The sequence below is a fragment of the Taudactylus pleione genome, unplaced genomic scaffold, assembly GCF_031769625.1.
Source record: "Taudactylus pleione unplaced genomic scaffold, aTauple2 ptg000066l, whole genome shotgun sequence".
NCBI lineage: Eukaryota > Metazoa > Chordata > Amphibia > Anura > Myobatrachidae > Taudactylus > Taudactylus pleione.
Window position 1 is genome coordinate 3,634,482 of NW_028284468.1, and position 23,384 is coordinate 3,657,865.

Here is a 23,384-nt window from a genome sequence, read left to right on the forward strand (position 1 = left end):
CTCTGGTAGTGGAGTGGCAGTGGGGGCATCCTATAGGATGGCTTACACTGCCCACTCATAAGTAAAAGAAAATTACAAATAGATGGTTCCCCCGCGGTTTATTCATTTTAACAGTGTTCCCTGAAAAGAGGTGCCCAGCTCCTGCCGGCACCAAACTTAAACTGGGGTTCAGTGGCTTGTTGGTATTTTCAATTAACTATTTGGTGCCCAGACACTCCTCTCCAGGCTATACCGCAGTGTCATCCCTGTGCCCCCTAGTGGAGGAAGGAGAAATGTTCACTGGAAGATCACTGCTATAGTATTAGTAATTACAACATACAGCCCACTGTGGCAGATGGTCTCTATGGAGATTATCTGAAGAATGAGCTCTTGTTCAACTGGCACATGTGCACCCTACAGCTATACCCACCCGATGTTATCCATGTGTGAATCCTACAGCTATACCCACCATGATGTTGCCCATGCCCTAGCCTACAGCTGTGCAAAGTGACTTTGTAGACACTGAATCCATAATCCGATACACGGCATCTTTACCCACTAAATAATAAGAGGATGCTATTGGTTATTCTGTGAATATTTAGTGAATGGGGTAAAGGCATATCTGCCAATAGAACTGGCAAATAAAACTACTGTAGGGCATATAAAACATATACTGTATATGGTTGGGGTAATAGGGGAAACAGGCCAATAATGTATAGAATAGATGTTAGCAATAACCTTTATTTAGTTAATGCACAATTATTAATTGTTAAAATTCAGACAAAACAGAAAAAGAGGAGCAGCTGACGAGGAAATGTACAAGAGAGGCCCTGCTCCCCACTAATGCAGCCGGTGCCTGGATATCTGATCTGTGGGGCGATGGGTGCCAGCTGCAGTATGGCCGAGAGGTGAAGGAAACAAGCTGGTTTGGTCACTTAAATACAGTTCTGACTATGACACGTTAGTCAGAGAGTTCGTCATCCAGGTTTATGTCTGTTGTGTCAATATCATCCAATTCCATGTTGTCCAAATCCTCCTCTAGGTCTAGGAAAGTCTAGGAACAAAAGATAATTTTGGCAGAGAGAGAGAGAAGATTAGATTAACATATGACGACATGAGCATTCATCCTGACAGCTGTAAAAATCATAAATACAACTTAAATGACCACTAAATAACAAAATGTAACATTATTACTAACAGTGGAGGAATATATTGCTTAATATTAACATGAAAGTACTCTGCAGGAGTAAAAACCTGAACTTTAGTAAATATATCCCTAGAGGGTTACCTACCATTGCACAGAAGCCAAAACCAGTACTAAGAGCATCAATTAGAGAATAATAAATGCCAACTACCCATCACTCACCTTATCTTCTGGGCTTTTGGAAGGTGGTATCACTGGGGCTGAGACAGAGGCGGGCACTGATGGTGCGGGCGCTGCTGGGGGTGGTGTTAATTCCCTCTCTGGTTCCTCTTCCTACAGCAAATATATAAAGGAATCATGCGCCATGAAGAATTATACCGTACCACCCAGCATACCTACTATGACTTTGCACTTTACTGTTTAAGTGTATTCATACAGAACACAAATGTAAAACCCCTCGTGGGTATTTGTTAAAAATGTATAAATTACCAGTAACTTAGATTGCAGTTACGCATTGGAGGGCACTTAGGAAACACTTACAGATATTAGGAAGTACTTGATAAACATTTGAAGGGTACAAAAAAAAAAAAAAGTTGAGAAACTTTACAGATGTTAAAATTACTCTGTAATGAATATATTATATAATAAAGCAAGCATAAATTGTGGACTAGAGGCAACATTTTTACTGTAACTATGGGGGAGATGCGTCAAATCTTCTAAAAAGAGGACAGCCAATCAGCTTCTTGCTTTCATTGACGTAGTATCTATAAAATGAACAATAGAATCTGATTGGTTGCTACGGGCAAGTTCTCCATCTGACCTCTTTATACACCTCCAATTATATCCTGGTAGACATAGGTGATGGGTTTGAATTATTTATGGTCAGGACCAGCTCCTCTTTAAGATGCAGACATTTAAACGGGTTCAGCCCTGATCCTTTACTATGGAAGTTGTATGAAAAATACATGAAACAGTTGCTTGGATTATTCAGAAGGGTAACAACCCTCACCAACTAACACTATTATAGATAGATGATCGCAGGCCATCGTTTATACTAAAGGAACCAGGTCAGCAGATTAAATAAGTTATTTACACGTTCCCATCACAGACTAAAAGAAGGGCATTTAGGCTTACAAGCCGAGTCACAGAACTCACCACTGCCGCTGATTCATTAGATGGCACAAATACTTTTGATTCATCCAGGACGTTTCGCTCTTCATTTGGCTAGGAGGACACAGAATACGTTATCATTATAATGCAAGGCCACCATAATCAGTGTGCAGCCAACAATTTCAACAGGGAAAAGGGGCATGTTTGAGTACTGTGAGAAGAAAATTAGAATTGTTGATCAAGCCTCTATTTCACAGGTTATATTTGTATTTTCATAGTTAAAAGATTTAGCCATGAGCTATGCAAAGGTAATGTATGTGAGGCTAACAGGAAAGTCAGCTGTGTAACCAGCTACAAATGACACGTATAATACTCACAGTCACGTGGCGAAATTCGCTTGCCGGGCGGAGCACGTTGCTGGTCTGACTTAAAAATTGCTCTCCCAAAAAGGCTTCCTTTAAGCCAGGGAACAGATTCTCATACTCTGTGGGATCAGCCAATGAGTCTGCAGCCTTTTGATTGATTTTAGACAGGCTCTCCTTCCACAGCTTTACCACCCTAATAGCAGACGATAGAGTCATATCTCAAGGATGGCCATAAGAACCCTGCCACACAGCACTGTATATACCAGCACTGTCTCTCTCTCATATTACACCAAATCCTATCCATCAATTAGCCAAGTGTGTCCTCTCGCTAATGCGCACACGGAAACGGTATGACTCACCGCCGGCTGGATGGTTCAGATCCTGGCAGCCCGACAGAGGAGGAAATCCCGATTGTCACCAGGTAAGTATAAACTAACCTAATTTTACCCTCTAATCCTCCCCTCCTTTAGGGTGCCTATCCCTAGTCCCCCCTCTAAGTGCCTAAACCTAAGGGGGACTTCCCCGCCGCCTAAACCTAAGTCCCCCGGGGGGGTGCCTAACCCTAACTCTCCCTCCCCCTAGCCTAACCCCCCTGGGGGGGGGGTGCCTAACCCTAAGTCCCCCCTGGGGGCCCTAAACCTAACACACACACACACTCACCACAATCTCAGGGCACACACTGTTTGCTGGACCTTACTACATCATCACTATTTCACTTTATAGAATGAAAAATGACACCATCGCATCTCTCACTGAGGGGATAATATTGGTTTAAAATACAGGTTTCGCTACATAAAATGAATTCCCACAAAAAATAAAAAATGTATCACAGTTACCGGGACACCTGGCTTGGCAGGTAGGTTCGTGCCAAGAATGCAGCTTCAGGCAGACGACCAGTGGATATCAGAAGTTCCAGGCACGTGTCGAGTCTGGGAACAGAACAAATTACTGAGAATATACACATAAAGGGGGAATGTCAATTCGTGGTGATGACTATGAGGTGGCAGAGTACCCACAGTTTGTCTGCCATCTTCTGGTTATCAGCACTGCAGGTTTTTCCTTGTGCCCCACAGATGTGCACGGAAAAATATGCAATGTTACTATATTGTAATTCTCGGCATGAGCGCCTCTGTACATCACCACCAGCCATCCCTGGGAACTGAATACGGGCCAGAGCTTGTTAAATAGAACGGGATACTGTACTAGCATGTGCAGTGATGTTATGTAGATTAAAATAAAATACTGTACAGATGGCCACCATGAGAAGTCTTCGTAAGCCCTGTTTGCACTTACTTCCCCAGTAAAAAGTAGCTCAGAAAAGCCACATTGTTCTTCCCATCTCTCTCAGCCCCTTCGGCCAGCTTGTTCACCATGGTGGCATTTCCTGAAGACGTGGCTAACAGCAGGAGACCTCCATAGTCCTGGGCATTGTGCAGACATTCTTGAGCAAGCCCAAACTGGCATTTGCCGATCGCTAACTCAGCCAGCTGCTTCCATTTCTGTTCAGACTACAGGGTTGTGTAAAAGAAAGACCACCTCCATTATTTATTTTACAGAACACAGGAATAGTGCAGGTAAACCGCTATTCCCTTCCCTATTCAGAGGCCAGAACTCTTACTATGGTACTACGGCACTATGGATGTGATGGGAATGTGGACATTCAGCAGCGAAAGGCAAGAATGAAATTGGCACAGACTGCATAGTCAGGCTGGGTATACACTATAAAGGACGGATCGGTCAGCAGACCGATCCACTGTTAGAGCAGCCAATTGGCCACACAATATGTTTGGGCTGGCATCACAACTGGGCGGGAATTCAAATTTGCCCGGCCAGTTGAGATGTCAGTATTGGCGGTTCCTGCGGCCAGTGTATGGGTGGTCAACGGATCGCCCGTACACACATGCACAGATATATTTTACAGATATATTGGAATCGGCTGTGCTGCAGGGTCTACACGATAGGTCTGTGAACTACCTCTTTCACTGACACATCAGGTATACACACCCGCCGATGCACTCACGATATATAGTTAGTTCGATCGACAAATGATATATTAAAAAGTGTGTACCCAGCATTAGACATTGTATGAAAGCAGTGAAACCTCATTACCTCTGCCTCTACTGCCAGCTGGTATGCAATCTTCAGCTCACCCAACTGTAGCGCCAGCTCAAAGCGATGCTCAGGATCTGTAGACACAGCCAGAGCTTGTTGTTTGAAGCCCTGCAGAGAGAACAGCACGTGAGTAACTGAGATATGGACACCAAATGAATACTTCAAAACTGTCTGCCCACTAGGACACTAACAGAACATGTTCTCACCTGTTTCTCCAGAAAGTGGGCCACACGGGTTCGCTGTTCTTTGGGTATGGTGGGAAGGACTTTGTCTGCCATACTGAAATCTCTTCTCATAACAGCTGTCTGATACTCCAGAACTGACACCAGCAAAGAATAACTGACAATATTCAGCTCTTTGTCTCCCAGATACAGGCGATTATCTTTAGGGATATAACCCAGCAAATACATGGTCCTGAGGAGAGAATGAAGACAGAGCACTCATACAGGTCCTGTTTCAGAGGCGGACTGCTATCCCGGTCGAGGCTACGATTCCGTACGTAGCATTTGTCCGAAAATATCCATATGTCGCAGCCACTCGGATTTGTACCGAGATGCCCAATAGTGGCGTCTAAAGTTCGCTGCTTGTGTACACAGACGCACCATCGGTCACAGCATCAATGTTTCCAGCAACCCTATGGTCACACAGAATGTCCGGAGTCACCGGAGCCTAAACCCCACTACGTACGAATTCGCAGTCACCCCCCAGTTACCACCCACAAATGCTCCCTCACTGTCAATCCCTCTACGTCCAAGTCCTGACTGCCGATGGTAATGAAACTTGGCGCATGCGCAGTACAAAAATAATCGCTCAACACCGAAAACAATCACCATTATATCAACCTCTGAATCAGATCCATAGTGACAATAGCTGCATAGGGTAAAGTATAGGAGATGAAAAAATATGAGATATGGTAAGAACTTACCTTTGTTATCTCTATTTCTACGAAGTCCATAGGATTCCACAGGATACCTTGGGGTATAGGTGTGACGTCAGTCATCGGGCACCATAGAGTTAAGCTTTCAGTCTCCCAGGATGCACTAGGGTCACCCTCCTATACCCCGCCCCCGAGCCAAGGCACCTCAGTTAGTTACCAAGCCATAGGCCGGAGGAGGAGAAGGAAAAGAGAGAAAGAAGATCTGGATACACACAAGAATCACACTCTCACCAGAGGGAGACGGAAAAACCGGTGACCAGAGCAAAGCCCATCTGCAGCACAGGTGCGACAGGGCGGGTGTCCTGTGGACCCTATGGACTTCATAGAAATAGAGATAACAAAGGTAAGTTCTTACCATCTCTCATATTTTCTACTTCAGGGTCCATAGGGTATCCACAGGATACCTTGGGGATGTCACAAAGCAGTATCCTTTAAAGGGTGGGGACGCTCCTGTGCTGAAAGGAGAATCCGCCGCCCGAAGGAAGCATCCTGAGAGGCGAAGGTGTCAAACCTGTAATACCTCACGAAGGTATGGACAGAGGACCACGTAGCAGCCTTGCAGATCTGGACTACAGAGGCACCACGTCGAGCTGCCCACGAAGGACCCACAGACCTAGTGGAATGAGCATTCACAGAAGGAGGAACCGGCGGGCCTTCATGAAGATAAGCTTCAGAAATAGCCATACGGATCCAGGCTGCCAAAGTTTGCTTTGAAGCAGGCCAACCCTTTTTACGGAAGCCATAGAGGACAAACAAGGCATCCGACTTCCTAAAAGAAGAAGTGCGGTCAACATAAGTCCTTAAGGCCCGCACAACATCCAAAGTGGCCTCACCCACTGAAAGACCAGGTGAGTTAAAGGCCGGAACAACTATTTCCTTGTTAACATGAAACTGGGAAACAACTTTGGGAAGAAATTCAGGGCGAGTGCGGAGCACTGCCCTGTTCCCATGAAAAATCAAGAAAGGGGGTCTACAAGAGAGAGCCCCTAAATCAGAAACACATCTGGCCGAAGCTATGGCCAGAAGGAAAACAGTCTTAGCCGTTAGCCATTTAAAATCCACTGAGCCCAGTGGTTCAAACGGCGGTCCCTGGAGAGCCCTCAGGACCACAGCCAAATCCCAAGGCGCCACAGGTGGAACAAAGGGCGGCTGAATGCGGAGAACACCTTGTATAAAGGTGCGCACATCCGGGATTGTAGCAATCCTACGGTGAAACCAGACAGACAGGGCCGAAACCTGTACCTTCAAAGAAGCAAGGCGAAGCCCATGATCTAGTCCCGCTTGTAGGAAGGCGAGTATCCGAGACAGACGAAATTCCCGCGGTGCATAACCTCTCGGTCGACACCACTGGAAGAACGTATGCCACACGCGATGGTATATCCTCGCGGAAGACGGCTTCCGAGCTCGTAACATGGTACGCACCACAGAGCTGGAAAACCCCCTGGACCTCAGCATGGCTGTCTCAACAGCCACGCCGTCAAAGACAGCAGAGTCAGGTCCGGGTGAAGACAGGGACCCTGTGACAGAAAGTCCGGTCGTAGCGGCAACCGCAGAGGACTGTCCACGGACAGACCTTGAAGGTCTGAGAACCAGTGCCGTCTGGGCCACGCGGGAGCTATCAACAGGAGCATCCCTCCTTCCTGTTTGAATTTCCGGATTACCCGTGGAAGAAGGGAAATCGGAGGAAACAGGTATGCGAACCGGAACGTCCACCGGACGGACAGAGCATCCACCAGAGACGCCCCTTCGTCTCTTGTGCGAGACCCATACACCGGCAACTTGCTGTTGTGCCGGGACGCCATAAGGTAGATTCCTGGAAGACCCTATCTGTCCACCAGCAGTTGAAAAACGTCCGGGTGCAGGGACCATTCCCCCGGATGAACGTCCTGGCGACTTAGAAAGTCTGCCTCCCAATTTAGCACTCTCGGGATGAAGACCGCTGATATGGCCGGAAGATTGCGCTCCGCCCATACCAGGATCCGAGAGACCTCCACGAGAGCCGCCCGACTTCGGGTTCCTCCTTGCCTGTTTATGTAGGCCACGGTGGTAGCATTGTCCGACTGGACCTGTACCGGACGACCCTGGAGAACCCAATGTGCCTGCCGGAGAGCATTGAAGACCGCACGGAGTTCCAAGATATTGATTGGAAGCTCCGCTTCTGTCGGCGTCCACCTGCCCTGGAACAAGTGTGGACCGGAAACTGCTCCCCAGCCCCGAAGACTGGCGTCCGTTGTCAACAGGACCAAATTTGGAACCCAGAACGGACGTCCCTTGCTGAGATGGGTCGTCTGTAACCACCAGGCAAGGGACAGGCGAACCTCCGGGGTGAGCACAATCGTCTGGGACTTCAGAGACTGAGGCAGCCCGTTCCACTTGGACAGGATCAGGTGCTGCAGAGGTCTGGAGTGAAACTGGGCGTATTCCACCATGTCGAACACCGACACCATGGAGCCCAGTAACCTCATCGCCGAGTGTAGAGATACACGGCGGCTGTGCAGACAACTGCGCACCCTCGACTGTAAAGCAGAGATCTTTTCCCTTTGCTGTCCTGAGTCCAATAAGGCTCCGAGGTGCAGAATCCACCGAGACGGGATTAGAGTGGACTTCTGCAAGTTGATTAACCAGCCGTGCCGTTGCAGTAGCGCAATGGTCAGGTCCAAGTAGCGTAGAAGGAGCTCGGGAGATCCTGCCACTAATAAAAGGTCGTCCAAGTACGGCAACATACGGACTCCTTGCAGCCGCAGAGAAGCCGCCATGACCTTGGTGAACACACGTGGTGCTGTCGCCAGGCCAAAAGGTAACGCCCGAAACTGGAAGTGGTCGCTGCGGATTGCAAACCTGAGGAACTGTTGATGGCGCGAAAGAATAGGGACATGCAGGTAAGCGTCCTGTATGTCCAATGACACCATGTAGTCCCCAGGTTCCAGCGCCAGAATGATGGACCGTAGGGTCTCCATCCGAAACTTCGGCACCCGCAAAGACTTGAGAGCTTTGAGGTTTAGAATCGGACGATACGACCCATTGGGTTTCTGCACCAAAAAAAGATTTGAATAGAAACCCTGGCCCCTCTGGGTGAATGGAACAGGCACTATAACTCCAGCCTGGAGAATAGTGTGCAAGACCTTCCGCAGCACCGTGGCCTTGTTCCGGTCTGATGGAAGACCCGTGGTGAAGAATCGAGCCGGGGGTCTGTGCCGGAAAGAGAGGGTATACCCGTGGGAGACCACCTCGAGAACCCAAGTGTCTGTCGTGGTAACTGACCAACACCGGGCGAACTGCAGCAGGCGGCCTCCCACTTTGGGATCCCCCAAAGGGGGGCCCGGACCGTCAGGCCGCAGGCTTGTCATCTGGCTTAGGGGCCGGACGTCTGGTACTCCATGCCTGCTTCCGGGGCTTGGCCGATTTCTTAGGACCAGCCTGTCGAGGAAAAGACTGTGGTTTGGGCCTGCCCTGGGCCCTATAAGACCGAAAGGACGATGGTCCAGAACCAGAAAGAGCAGCGGCCGACATGCCGATTTGGCTGCCGCCAGCGTGGCCACAATCTTGTCCAGATCCGGACCGAAGAGAACTTCTCCGGTAAATGGCAACGCCTCCAAACCCTTTTTGGAATCAGCGTCCGCCTTACAGGATCGCAACCACAAGGTGCGACGAGCAGCCACCGCTGCTGAAGAAATTCGAGACACCAGGGTACTAATGTCTAAGGCCGCCTCGTTGATATAAGTGGCCGCATCACGGAGATTACCAATCAACTCCGCCTGATCGGCCGGACAGTCAGAATCAAAAGACGCCTCTAATGAATCCGCCGAGCGCTCCATCGCTCTGGCAACCCAGCAAATGGCCATAGCCGGCCGTGCTGCCCCCCCCGCAAGGGAATAAGCGGACTTCAGGCAGATCTCCACCTTGCGGTCCGTAGCATCCTTAAGGGAGGACATGGATGGCATCGGCAATGTGGCACTACGGACAAGACGGGTCACGTGAGAATCCACCTGTGGAGGGGATTCCCACTTTACAAAATAATTATCCGCGAACGGATAAGCCACCGCCAGGCGCCTTTGCGGCTGGTAACGTTTGCCAGGCTGTTTCCACGCCTCCTCTAAACGGTCCACTAACTGAACCGAAAGAGGAAAGACTGTGGCATCGCCCTTCACATCTTTAAAAAAGGCATATTTGGATTTAGCCGCTGGGGGAACTTCGTCCTCAATCACCAAGGCTGTGCGGACTGCCCGAATAAGTCCAGGAATATATACTTTGGACTTAGGGTCAGCGTCCTTAGTATGGAGAGGTTCCTGATCGTAAGGATCCAGAATCTCCCCATCATCAGACGTCCCTTCGTCATCCTCATAAGGAGCCGACAGATGCCACCGGCCGTTTATGTGGCCGCATCACAGACTCCCCTTGCAACACATCCGACAAGTGCTGTACAGAACTCGTCAGGGAGTTAACCCACGCCGGCTCCTGAGAAACCGGGAGCGGGGAAATAGGGAGACCGTGGGGTACCACCAATTGTCGTGGGAAACCCTGCATGGGTGACGACACCACTGACTGCTGGGACAAACACATCGGAGTAAACGCGGGCTGCGGAGCTAACTGGGCCACTAAGGTCGTAAGCGCCTGAGCGAAACAAGCCCAGGGCGGCTCCTGTACCGGTGCTGTAACCGTAATAGGCCGCGTCATTGACAAACATTGCCGGCAGAGGCCCTCCACGCTACCCTCCCCCTCCGCTAACGGTACTTTACACGTAGTACACTGTAGCCGGAGAGGAAAATCACTTTCAGACATGACGGCACCATGTATGTGACCCCTCTCACCAATTATATATTAAATAGACGAGAGACCACCCTGCAGCACCGCACCGCAAGGGCTTAGCAGAAAGGACAGGGACAGTAATAAAGCTGACAGTCAGAAGAAAAGTTACAGGCAGCAGCGCTAGCACAGTCACATACAATGCAAAGAAAAATCAATTCCTGCACTAACAGCGCTGATCACTCAACTACGCAGACACAGGGCCTGGTAGGACACAGCGCTGCATATACAGACCTGCCACAGCGGAGGAGAGGTATGCGGGGGGGACCCAGACCACGATGCTTCCGTCCAGTGCTTCCAGCAGCGTTCACCATGCGTTCAGGAAAGATGGCCGCCGAGGAGCAGAGAGGAGGCTGGCCTGGGGGAGGAGCGCTGCTACAGGACCAGTCGGCAGTGTGCAGAGAGGGCTGTGTGCAGCGGGGGAGGCGCATTTAACCCCCGGGACGCCGCGGCGCTACCGCTCTGCTGCGGTCCGCTGTCCCAGGGGGGTAGTGGAAGCGCAGGTTCTTACCTGGCTCCACGCTGCAGCCAGTCCCCAGGGAGCCCCATGCCTGGGGACTCTGGACCATGTAACAGCGGGGACCCACCGCGGGACCCCGCTGCTTACCTTGCTGTCCCCCTTGAATCCGGCCATGGTCCGGAACATCTGGGGTCACCGCTAGCTGTGACCCCAGATGCTCACCAGCATCCCCGGATCGGTACCGGTGTTCTGGTACCGGCGGGGGTGTAGGGAAGACAGCATGGACGTCAGGACTGACTGTCCATGCTGTACATCCAGATGTGCAGCCACAGCTGCATGAAGAAAAGCTTCAGGGGCTCTTCTAGCCCCCACTCCAGCAGGTGCACCCGACTCCGGCCGGGCACCAAACGAAACTGAGGTGCCTTGGCTCGGGGGCGGGGTATAGGAGGGGGACCCTAGTGCATCCTGGGAGGCTGAAAGCTTAACTCTATGGTGCCCAATGACTGACGTCACACCTATACCCCAAGGTATCCTATGGATACCCTATGGACCCTGAAGTAGAAATGGAACATTCCACTGATCTCTTCATTAACACAAACTTTGCTTGTGCGCAACGGAGTTAGCAATGGCGACGAGCTTCCATAGATAATGTTGTGAAACAATTAAAACCGTCCATACATTTCAAGAGTGATGCCCGATAATGGCAGTGATGCCACGCTCGGTTCTGGGTTGTTCGGTCGTAGTATTGTTGAATGATGAAATCCCTATTTCAGTTCAGGCTCACTTTTTGAAGATCCCATGAAGATAAATATTGTGCTAGCGCGAGCCAACACCAGTTTTGGCCAGGATTAACAAACAGATCAGATTTAATGGTTTTAAACCATTGCCGTGGTTTAGGGCTAGTCTAGACTATATCTGTGAAATGAGCCAATTAAATGACAATGTGTGTGGTCTGCTTTAGCTTTGGAACCACAAAGAGAACATTATGGACAGAGTCAATTAGCCATGAGTCAGGCGAAAATTCCTTGACACAGGGTCTCAATGGGAGTTAACTCCTTGGATTATAGTTCACAGCACCAGACCGGGGGCCTTATTCATGCTGAACGCAGATTCCCGATTATCGGAAATCTGTGCGTACACAGGCCCCCCGTCTGACTCTGCCTTATTAAAAGGCAGAGGCGTTTACGTGGCAGTGCGGGGACGGCCTGCCTTCCCAGCAACAGGGGCGTTTTCCGGGAGTGGCAAGGCCAGGATCTGCATCCACGGATACAGATTCGTGGCCTCGCATGTGGCCAGCCTGCGTAAACTGAGGCTTACTCACCTACCCAGCACCGTCCAAAATCGCGATGCAGCAGGGGGTGTCAGACAACTCCTGCTGCATTTGCATTTTTGCAAGAACGGAACTGCAAAGCTGCTTGTGTGCGACTTTGCAATTCCATCCTGTGCTGAATCACCAGTCGGTTTGTGAACAGTGATTTGGACCTTAACATTTATGACCTAATTATACGCATGCAGTTTAAACTTAAAAAAAAAAAAAACCTGTTGAACTACAACTCCGACAATGAACATCTGACAAGTTAGTAGATTCAGATCCACCCCCTCCCCTGTAGCAGTTTTATACAGAATAAAAACAGCAGAGGCTCAGTTCAATGATAAACTGAGTGGTGATCATAAATGCACAAACATCACTCACCTGTCCAAGTGTGCAATGGTAACAATCTCTCCCCCTACATAATAGTTCAGTCTGTTTACTGTGCTGGTGTAGATGAAACAATCTCCAACCCATAGACCAGTTTTCACTATCTCCTGAATTTCTCCAAGCACCTGGGAGGAAAGAAAGTGTCACACAAACTAAGTACAACTTATGGTCATCTCTCACCTGGTTTACCCTGTTTTAGATTAGACAGTTCCCCCTATTTTCCAATAGGCGGACCCCATACAGTTTTTTTCACCCTATATTCCCAATTACTTTTAACCCAACAAAGCCTGCACAGAACATACTGATCTACACAGCGCTTCTCCCAAACTAGCCTGCCTCAGACAGGTCTATTCTTTAGGCAGCTTTCCCATTGTTTTACAACCGACAGCAAAACTATCATTAGTAAATCTCCGGATCATATTCTTCTCTATGTTAAACAAAATAAATAAATTCTAAAAGTGTTCCAAGTTGGGTTTCTGGTCGGTTTTCCAAACAGACCATTTACTAAATTCAAAACGACCAAAACCCAAAAGCGACCTTTAGTAATTTACTCCTTGGACTGACAAAAAGAAAAAGGTTAATAAATGTTTACATAAAAAAATGTATTGGTTTCCAAGAGCGATTCACACGCCAAGTTCAATTGTTAATATCTGATGGGATGTCTCAGCAATGCCAGGTACTTTATATGACTTAGACCTTTCCTATTAAAAGGATGATAACACTGCAACATACTGTATTTATAAGGACCTTCAAATACATATTGATAGTCAAATGTGACAAGTAACACAATATTAAGATCTACTTACCTCAAAAGCATCCTCTATACCATCTTCAGAGACCCCTTCGTGTGTTTCTTGGGCAGTAGCGACTTTCTCAGACAGGTATTTGAGGATGAAGAAAGATTCCTCCGTAGCGATGCAGACCAGCTCTCCCGAGTCAGACCAGAAAATCTGCCATACAATAATAACAGTCACAGCATAGAACAAAGAACACTATACATTCGCTTCCTCTTAATGAGCTCTCTATACAAGTCCGGTCATGTATTACACTGCTGCTGTACTATGCCTCCATTTACAGAGGTTGCAATATTACATTCGACATTATGTCAACTCACGTGTTTAGGCTGAATTTCTATCCTCCGGATAAGCTCCGTGTTCTCCCAGTCATAGAAGGCCAAACCGTTAACAGATCGGACACCAAGTAGAAAACCCCCATAGATAGCTTAGATAATAAAAAAAGAAAAGAATCCAAAAGATCATCAAATCACCATAAGCTTAAAATGGCAACACTAAAGCATCATTCTAACAATGCAGGAGTCTCATGTAAGTCTATTTATATAAAGATCTGTATATTGAGCCCGTTCAACTCTTCCCTCCAGTACTCTATCATCACATGACCCCTCAACACCTTAGTGAACCACAATACTGTATAATAGTCAGACAGGGTTCCCTTGACTGGGAGCCCAACATAGTTACATTAAATAAAAGTCCAGCAATCCCCAGAAACGAGCATTGCAGATTTCAGCCCAGGAGAAATTGCACACCTCTCAGGAGGGGGTGACGACGGTTTCTGCATTAGGTTTAGGGTTCCCGGGCAGGATTTAGGTTTAGGCAGCGGGGAAGGGGGGGGTTTGGTTTAGGCACCCCTAAAGGAGGGTTAGGGGGTAGAATAGGTTAGAGAATACTTACCTGGGGACGATTGGGATTTTCAGTGATGCCGCTGGCGGGATTTGAACTGCTGGCCATGGGGCCGGCGGTAAATCATACTGTACCCAACCATAGATAGAATCCAGATTTGGGCTGTAAAATCTAATTTTCTTACAATTCAATAGTCAACCATGAATCCTATGCTCTCTCTCTCTCTCTCAGCCAATGCATACAGACTTAAACAGATTAATAAATGAGGTGGGCAACAAACTATTGAAATTGATAACAGAGCAATAAAAGCCTTTTACAAGCACAACATGTATGATCATTTCCAGGAACCCACCTTCTGCACCGAAGTCTGGTTTGAAACTCTTCTTCTCCTTGAAATTTTTGAAAATCTTCACTACACTGTTGCTTTCGCGGATTGCGTATCTAGAAGTGACAAAGGAAAACGTTACCACATGATGAAGTAGCATCTTATTGGGATTCTTTTTAATTTGAACAGGACAGTAGAGAAAAAAAACTGGAGTGATGCTGAGGGGAAAGAGGAAAGTAGAGGAGGACCCGATACAGATATAACTTACTCGGAGGAATCGTGAGCCCACACAAACTCCTGGGCAGAGCCAAAGCTCTTGTTCCTCAGGGCCATGGCCGTGTAGATGATGTATTCTCCGTCTCCACACACCACTACAAACCTAGAACAGGAATGTGACAGGCGGCTCAGATCTGTGCCATGCAGCAGTAGAAGGTGAGAAACATCTCTCTCCTCTCACAGAATATACCATCACACTGGTCACACACACTGTCTCTTACAGTCACACCCTCACCTCCCATTAGGGTTGTGTTGGATGGTCTGGGGATAAATTTCACAGCTGCCCATGTCCTTCACGGCCAGTGGGAGCCTCTCTCCGTCTTTAATCTCGGTTTCTCCCATGGCTTTAAGGTTGGCCTGCTGCACCTCAGAGTGCTTGGCCCAGATGATCTTCCCGTTTGCATCCATGGACATTGCTGGCTCCTCACGACCCAACTAAAGATAAAGAGGCGGTTTACAGTCACTCCCACTGCACAGTTTCCAGGACTGGGAAAGTTTAAAATAAGATCTAAAAATCACCTATATTTGTTTTTTTTACTATTGACAATAAACTGCATTCATTTGCCAAATAGCTTTCTCCAGCGTGTAATATATATACATATGATACATATAGTATGCGTGTAACAATTTAAGAACAAACAGACAAATAACGTAGGACCGGTTCTGCGACTGCTCTGTCTGACTACATCCGCAATTGAAGAAGGTTATTGTGATCCATGGAAATGAAAAAACTTTGTAAAAGAGTTATAGGGCATTATCTGACACAAGCTCATTGCTGGAAGAGAATGGGGCTCACTAAGTAAATAGTGGACTTGCTCAGGAACCCAATTAGATTGGTAGATGGTTATTGCAAAAACAAAAAGTAACGAACAGTTTTAGTTCTCACCTTAACAATGATGCTGCCTTCATCATACCCTAGGGCAACATTGTTGGAGCCTCGGAGACCAGACACACACCAGACCCGTTCCATGCCATAGTTCAGGGTACTCTCCAGACGGTAAGTACTAGAATGCCAGATTCGCACCGTGCCTAACCGAAAAAAACAACCGTATAAATTATGGGAAATCACCTGAAAAAAAAAGTATTATTTAGTAGAAGATGTTTGCTGCAGTTGGCCAGAAGCACTCTCAAGACATAACAATTATAACTAAAAGAGTGTGTGTGTGTGTGTGTGTAATAGATATATCTCTCTATCACATTAGAAAACATATGTCTGACCACTGATCTGTATTTATGCTTGTGATGGACAATATTGCCTTCTAATGCTGGGCATACACTGCCAGATAAAATGTCTGTCAGACCAACAGACATTTTATCTGGCCGGCTGCCAGCCGCAGATGTCCGCGGCATACACTGTGAGAGAAATCTCACAGTGTATAGCCCGACATCCGCGCTCCGCCCCCGGGGGAGGAGACATTTCCCTGTTCCATCCGTAGGAAGGAACACAGGAAATGTCTGTCTGTCGGCTGCGCTGGGCATACACTGCCCGATGCGGCTGACAGTTTACCGGGTAATATCGCATCGGACGGGCATGCTGGACAATCCAGCATGCCCGACCAAGCAATATTTAACCCTCGGTCGCTCCCCCCACGCTACAATTATCGCGGCGACCCGCCGATATCGGGCGGATCGTCCCGATAATTGTAGCGTGTATGGCCAGCATAAGTAACACACGTACCATCTTCTGAGCCGGTGATGATAATGGGGAGCTCAGGGTGGAAGCTGACACAGGAAACATTCTGAGCGTGGCCTTCCAGAGTCTGAACACAAGTTTTGTTCTGTATGGATGAGAAAAAAAAAAACCACAGTAGAAATCAGTAAAGTTAGATGTATATTGTCGGTGTCTTTAAATAAGTGTCTCCCTAGATCCAAATTTATTCCCTTTTTTCCATAGATATGATGAAATTATGGTGGAGATCTAGGATGTGTTCTGTCATGAGCTATACGTGTACCGTGTACTTGATAAAAGGCGCTTAGGTCTTACACAGTTTATATTACATGACATGCCTTGTTCTGTCACTATTTATGTCAAAAGAACAGTGGTTGTAATGGGACAACAGTGAAGTGATTTGTATCAGGCTCCCAGCATTTGCCATGCAGTTATTGTACTCTATGGAGCTGCACACGCGTCACAACCAGAAAGAGGGTCTGCAAAACTAGAAGCAGATCATGTAGGAACTTGCTGAAATGATGCTGGGCTGCAAGCGTTAATGTTTTTATCATGAACAAATTCATCATCCTCTCACATTGCTAGATACAGATTTGTAGTGGTGTTGACAAGTGCAGACAATAGCCGTCTTCCTGTAAAATAGGGGACTGCATTAAATTTGCTACAGGGGCAGATTATACAAAACTGGACAATCCCTTTGAAATGAAGAAATATTTTAATATATGGTTTGCAAATTCAGGTTTTCCCAATGTGTACTCTCCAATTTGTCTTTTTTTTCCCTGCTCACTATCTCCCCCTATTCCTATGTCATCAACTGCACGAGCTAGTGACTGACACGGTAACAGTGCTGTGGGTTCTGTTTATTCTACATAGATCAGTGTGAAGCAAAAAGTTTCCTATTTTGCATCATCTCAGACTTCATCTGCCTAAATAAATAAATAAACAAAATCAACTAGACCAGCGGACGGGTAAGCACAATTTACTTAATTCAATATTTTTTTTTCAGAATTTCTCAATAAAAAACTATTGGGGTGCCATGAAAAAAATGCTGATATTCTAGGGTGCCGTAATTAAAAAAAAAAAGTTGGGAACCATTGAACTAGACATAAGATTTCTATGCCATTTAATCGTAAGCTCACCAACCTGGTAGTCCCAAATCTTCACAAGTCTGTCATCAGCTCCAGAGATAAGGTAGGGTTTGTCACCTCCGCTGTAATAATCAATGCAGTTAACCCCTTTCTCATGCCCCTCTAGTGTAAAGTTGGGGGAGGATGAGCCGAGCTGCCAAACCTACATACAACAAAGTTGTGGTTGAGAGAGAGTGATTTCAGTTGAACAATATGTCATCAACACGAAAAATATGTATGACAATAAAATACAAAGCAGTAACAGGCACATGGCTTGCTTACCTTTATGGTACGGTCAAGTGAGGCACTTGCAAACTGGTTGTTGTCCTTTGGATTAATGACGATCTGCATGACATAATGTGTGTGGCCCTCAAACACCTGGGAACAGGACCATTTCTTATCCCAGTCCCAAAGCTTAATCAGCATGTCATCTGTCAGAAATAATATGTATTGTAATTAACTTTTACCAACCTTTCATTGTACAAACATCTTGTGACAATATCACAGACCAATTAGACAACATGAATGGAATACATAAGTGTTGTGAGTATGTTCAAATGGGAAAGCTAGACTCATCTTACTCCGTCAACACCAGTCATCAAAGGTAACAATATCTTGCACTACAGTGTACATTATAGGACACACCTCATCCATGCACTACATTAATCTCTTTCTGCATCAAATTAATCTCAGCTGGGGATTACACTGCTGAGAAGAGAAACATCATCATCATCTCTAAGACATGGTGACACCCCAGAATCCGCCATCATACACTAGACCCTCAAAGACCAATTCACATCATACAAAACATCTACGCGACAGCTTTTCTCTCATATCCCAAAAAATAAATAAGAATAATAATAATAATTTGGAAATAAAAATCACACAAATATTTGATGTGTCAAAACTACTATTCAGTTATTACATGAATTAACTGAGAAATGTAAGTCGTCCCCTTTGAACTTCTATACCCTGGCCTACAGCTATCTGCTTATACACATATGTCCAGGAGGTTCATGAATAAACACAGAGTTCTCCAAGATCCCCACCCCCCAGATTCTGTCCCCAGGCTGCGTAATGATGTGAATAACAGCACTGAACAGCATAGTGGAGATCGCGGGTGCTTGTCCAGGTTCATGGTACCGCAGGTCACATCGAAACCCCCACTTGCAAGTTGGACCCTTCTCTGGGATCTCCCAGAGCGGGGGCTAAAAAAATTAAGCAATTATATTTTTATACTTGAATAAACTCCTGACTGACTTATGTCCTTGTATTTCTCATAACATGGCTCTGTATACATTTTGCCATAACATTCTTAGCAAGGTCTTTGAAGTCTTACCACTGCTGGTCAGGATGTAAGGTTGAGTGGGATGCACAGCAATGCAGCGGATGTAATCAGAGTGAGCCTCGAACATGTGAACCCTCTCCAAGGTATTGTAGTTAAACACTCTAATCTGCATATCATCCTATGAGAAGAGAACAGGACAGCTTCATACACAACATTTATCTTACAGAGCTACATCACATGTATTTATTGAGTTACATGAATCTTTGTCACCATTTTAATTTACCTGAATACAATCAATACCTAGTTTACTTATTCACTTTATTTAATTGGCACCACTTTATAAAGGTCGAATGTTTTTGTGTGTTGCACTATCAGTGTTCCCCCCTTCTCATTGTTAGTAATTGTGGAGTTGTCATCTGAAATAGATCGGTGGAGGAGTGGTTGCTAATCTTTTCTAACGAGTTAGTGCTGTAGTGCAGAATAACTATATAAAAATATATAGGTTTGCACTTACTGCTCCCGAGACGACCCAGTTTTTCCTTGCGACAAACTTTGCCGCTCTGACAGGTAGATCACACACTTCAAAAGTTTTCACCAATGTCTAAATAATAAAAAAAAAAAAAAAAAGATGTGAGGCATATCTAAAGTGCAATACCATAGTGTATTGTTCCAGCATAAGGTTATATTGCATTACCTGGGTATCGTGATTCCATACACATACGCTGCCATTGTAAAGACTTGCCAACATCCATGGCTCCGTAGGGTGTAAATCAACACTTTTCACTCGGTCAGACCGAGCGGTCAGCTTCCTCTTTATGTCAAGTCGTAGAGGCTGAAAAGATCAAGGGATACAATTTTAAAACTACACAATTACTAAATGTCACTGCGGCTTTACCAGTTCACACTATGTTCTCTGCCGCAGATGATGTAAACTAGCCCTGATAACAATAACAGGGCACTCACTGTACATCTCCTATATACCACATTTTCTGCAAAACAATCTGGATTCATAGGCTTTATATTGTCCTGTACAACTCTCACAGCCTGATCCATAAATCATGCGATTACTTGAGCTAAAAATACAATTTGACGTCTGCCTAAGATAATACGTAATTATCATTCAATTTGGCAACTCATCAGGGTGGTCAGATCAGGCTGTGTGGCCTGAGCACCTGGATCACAACCAGCTCCACTGTTACCTGTGTGGTCATCTTACAATCCCTCTCTCACACTCAGGCCCCTGTGGTCATCTTCCAATCACACTGCCTGCCAAACCTACTAATGACCCTACTAAATTTACAGCATGTGCACAAGCCTCTAATTCCATCTCTATCAGTGCTTCTCAATCTCAGGCCTCCAGTCCTAACAGGTCATACTTCCCAGACCACCTGTGGATCTTTCAAATGTGTCAGTAAAAGTAGCCATACAGTATGCAAATATCGGCTGATCACCACGAAAATTGTAGTGCATGGCCGCAACCAACCACCAATGATCAGTGTATGGCAAAGTCAGATAATTGGTCCGTATGTCTGATGGTAACTGAAATCACAGGGTATGGCCAGAACTGGTAATGAAAACACCTGTGCACAGCTACCTGGTATGGAAAACATTAACTGCTAGGGGTCCTGAGGATAGAGTTTGAGAAACACTGATCTACATAATAATCATCTATGGCATGTCCTGAGAGAGACAGGGAGAATGGTATGCATGCACCCCCTCCCCACCAACAGCTCTCACTGCCACAACGGAGAATGGACAGACCTGTAGATGAGAGCCCTGCAGCGCAGGCACAGGTAGGTATTACAAAAGTCTGGCATTAAGGCTGGGGTGACACACCATAAGCCGAGTGCATATTATTAGTCTACATAAACATCCGCTATGGCCAGTCCCGTTTCCATCATGAGCAGTGGTAGCCAGGGTGCGTGTCCCACTGCTGTGACTAATGGACAGGACAAGTTTGCAGCCAGGGCAGAGAGGACTACCCTGCAGCACTGGCCACACTACCTAGCGACCCGCAAATGACCAGTCAAATACTAGTTCCTTATATTTGCCAATAGGCAGTTTCTCCTGCAGGGTAAAACGTTACTTTCCTGTACCTGGCAGTATAATGCATCATGCCCTATGGGTGCAGGCAGTATAATGCATCATGCCCTATGGGTGCAGGCAGTATAATGCATCATGCCCTATGGGTGCAGGCAGTATAATGCATCATGCCCTATGGGTGCAGGCAGTATAATGCATCATGCCCTATGGGTGCAGGCAGTATAATGCATCATGCCCTATGGGTGCAGGCAGTATAATGCATCATGCCTTATAGGTGCAGGCAGTATAATGCTTCATGCCCTATAGGTGCAGGCAGTATAATGCATCATGCCCTATAGATGCAGGCAGCATGGTTGGGGAGAAGAGGGCATGACAGCAGTGACCACACTGTAACTGTACACTTTAATTTCAGAGAAAGCAGATCCTGTATAGCTGGATGGAAGTTATCATTACATGTGTATATATGTATGTAAATATAAATGTCAAACGTGTTTACCCAGTCACTGTAAAGGAACTGCAAGTCCCAGAGTGCCCTGCCTATGTCTATTCCAGGTCTGCACTGTACACAGAAAGCTGCGGGAGACCTGCTCCCTGTTTCCCATGCAGGCTCTCCTCTGGGCTGACGAACCCGTGGGACGCCGCTGCGGCTCCCCGGTGTCACTCACCATCTCTCCGGTTCCTACGGTGGTTGCTGCCTCTGACTGACTGACGTGGAGCTTCCGGGAGTCCGGACAGCAGATCTTGCGAGAGGAGCCTTTCCGCTTCCGCTAGCCGATTAGCCTCCGTGACGTGGGGTCGCCATCTTGTGACTGGCGAATGAAGGAACGCGGCGTGACGTGGCGCTATCGCCCCTGCAGCGACGCCATGTTGCGACTGGCATATAGTGAGAGATAGAGGTGTTATTACAGGAAAGCAGCTAGATCCCCTTCCGTAGATTGACTATGACTCCATCAGAGTGATGCTGCTCACTGATCTGTTGCAACGGAAGATATGGTGTATATTGATTTTCAATAAAGGCTTTGGTTTATCGTTTGATGGTACTATTATTGTTAGTTAGGGCCTGCCTATCATTGGGGGCACCGAAAATAATCATTCTAATAAGACAGGTATTCATTTTCAGGGCTATTAGGAATGGCCGTGGTATAGTGGTGGCACTACCACTGTCACAACATCATGGCATATAGCCATCACAAGGTAAGAGGTAAGCAGTTGATGGATACCAAATTTTCTACTTCAGGGTCCATAGGGTATCCACAGGATACCTTGGGGGTATAGGTGTGACGTCAGTCGCAGGGCACCAAAGAGTTAAGCTTTCAGCCTCCCAGGATGCACTAGGTCCCCCTCCTATACCCCGCCCCCGGGCCAAGGCACCCCAGTTTAGTTTGGTGCCCGGCCGGAGTCGGGTGCACCTGTTGGAGTGGGGGCTAGAAGAGCCCCTGAAGCTTTTTCTTCATGCAGCTGTGGCTGCACATCTGGATGAACAGCATGGACAGTCAGTCCTGACGTCCATGCTGTCTTCCCTACACCCCGCCGGTACCAGAACGCCGGTACTGATCCGGGGATGCTGGTGGGCGTCTGGGGTCACAGCTAGCGGTGACCCCAGATGCTCCGGACCATGGCCGGATTCAAGGGGGACAGAGGTAAGCAGCGGGGTCCCGCGGTGGGTCCCCGCTGATCACATGGTCCTAAGTCCCCAGGCAGGGGGCTCCCTGGGGACTGGCTGCAGCGTGGAGCCAGGCGACCAACCTGCGCTTCCACTACCCCCTGGGACAGCGGACCGCAGCAGAGCGGTAGCGCTGCGGCGTCCCAGGGGTTAAATGCATGCCAGGGGAGCGCGCCTTCCCTGTCTCACAGCCGGCGCCTCCCCCGCTGCACACAGCCCTCTCTGCACTGTGCTGACTGGTCCTGTGTCAGCGCTCCTCCCCCAGGCCAGCTTCTCTCTGCTCCTCGGCGGCCATCTTCTCTGCAACGCATGGTGAACGCTGCTGGAAGTCTGGAAGGAAGCATCGTGGTCTGGGTCCCCCCGCATACCTCTCCTCCGCTGTGGCTCAGGTCTGTGTATGCAGCGCTGTGTCCTACCAGGCCCTGTGTCTGTGTAGTTGAGTGATCAGCGCTGTTAGTGCAGGAATTGTTATTTCTCTGCATTGTATGTGACTGTGCTAGCGCTGCCTGTAACTTTTCTTCTCTAAACTGTCAGCTTTATTACTGTCCCTGTTCTTTCTGCTAAAGCCCTTGCGGTGCGGTGCTGCAGGGTGGTCTCTCGCCTATTTAATACTTAATTTGTGAGAGAGGTCACATACGTGGTGCCATAATGTCTGAAAGTGATTTTCCCCTCCGGCTACAGTGTACCACGTGCAAAGTACCGTTAGCGGAGGGGGAGGGTAGCGCGGAGGGCCTTTGCCGGCAGTGT

General features: G+C 47.4%; 1 protein-coding gene across 1 annotated transcript; it reads right to left on the reverse strand.

Moving 5' to 3' along the window:
- Positions 1-704: 704 nt before the first annotated feature.
- On the reverse strand, positions 705-21,753 carry COPB2 (coat protein complex I subunit beta 2). The gene is made up of 22 exons (XM_088466494.1): positions 21,640-21,753; positions 19,626-19,763; positions 19,446-19,532; positions 18,983-19,109; positions 17,926-18,074; positions 17,660-17,806; positions 16,526-16,625; positions 15,734-15,876; positions 15,083-15,282; positions 14,840-14,950; positions 14,599-14,687; positions 13,724-13,830; positions 13,416-13,559; positions 12,604-12,734; positions 4,917-5,124; positions 4,708-4,818; positions 3,892-4,106; positions 3,435-3,527; positions 2,611-2,791; positions 2,279-2,347; positions 1,346-1,456; positions 705-1,033 (listed from the first exon to the last, which is right to left on the reverse strand). Exons 1-22 carry the CDS (start codon positions 21,640-21,642, stop codon positions 941-943), a joined length of 2,757 nt encoding a protein of 918 aa, XP_088322620.1. The 5' UTR covers positions 21,643-21,753; the 3' UTR covers positions 705-940.
- Positions 21,754-23,384: the final 1,631 nt, after the last annotated feature.

Coding starts and splice junctions, on each gene's coding strand:
- COPB2 (XM_088466494.1), bottom strand. Junction 15,877..16,525: donor CATCACCGGCTCAGAAGATG/GTACGTGTGTTA, acceptor TTTTTCGGTTAG/GCACGGTGCGAATCTGGCAT. Junction 14,688..14,839: donor TGGGCTCACGATTCCTCCGA/GTAAGTTATATC, acceptor TGTCACTTCTAG/ATACGCAATCCGCGAAAGCA.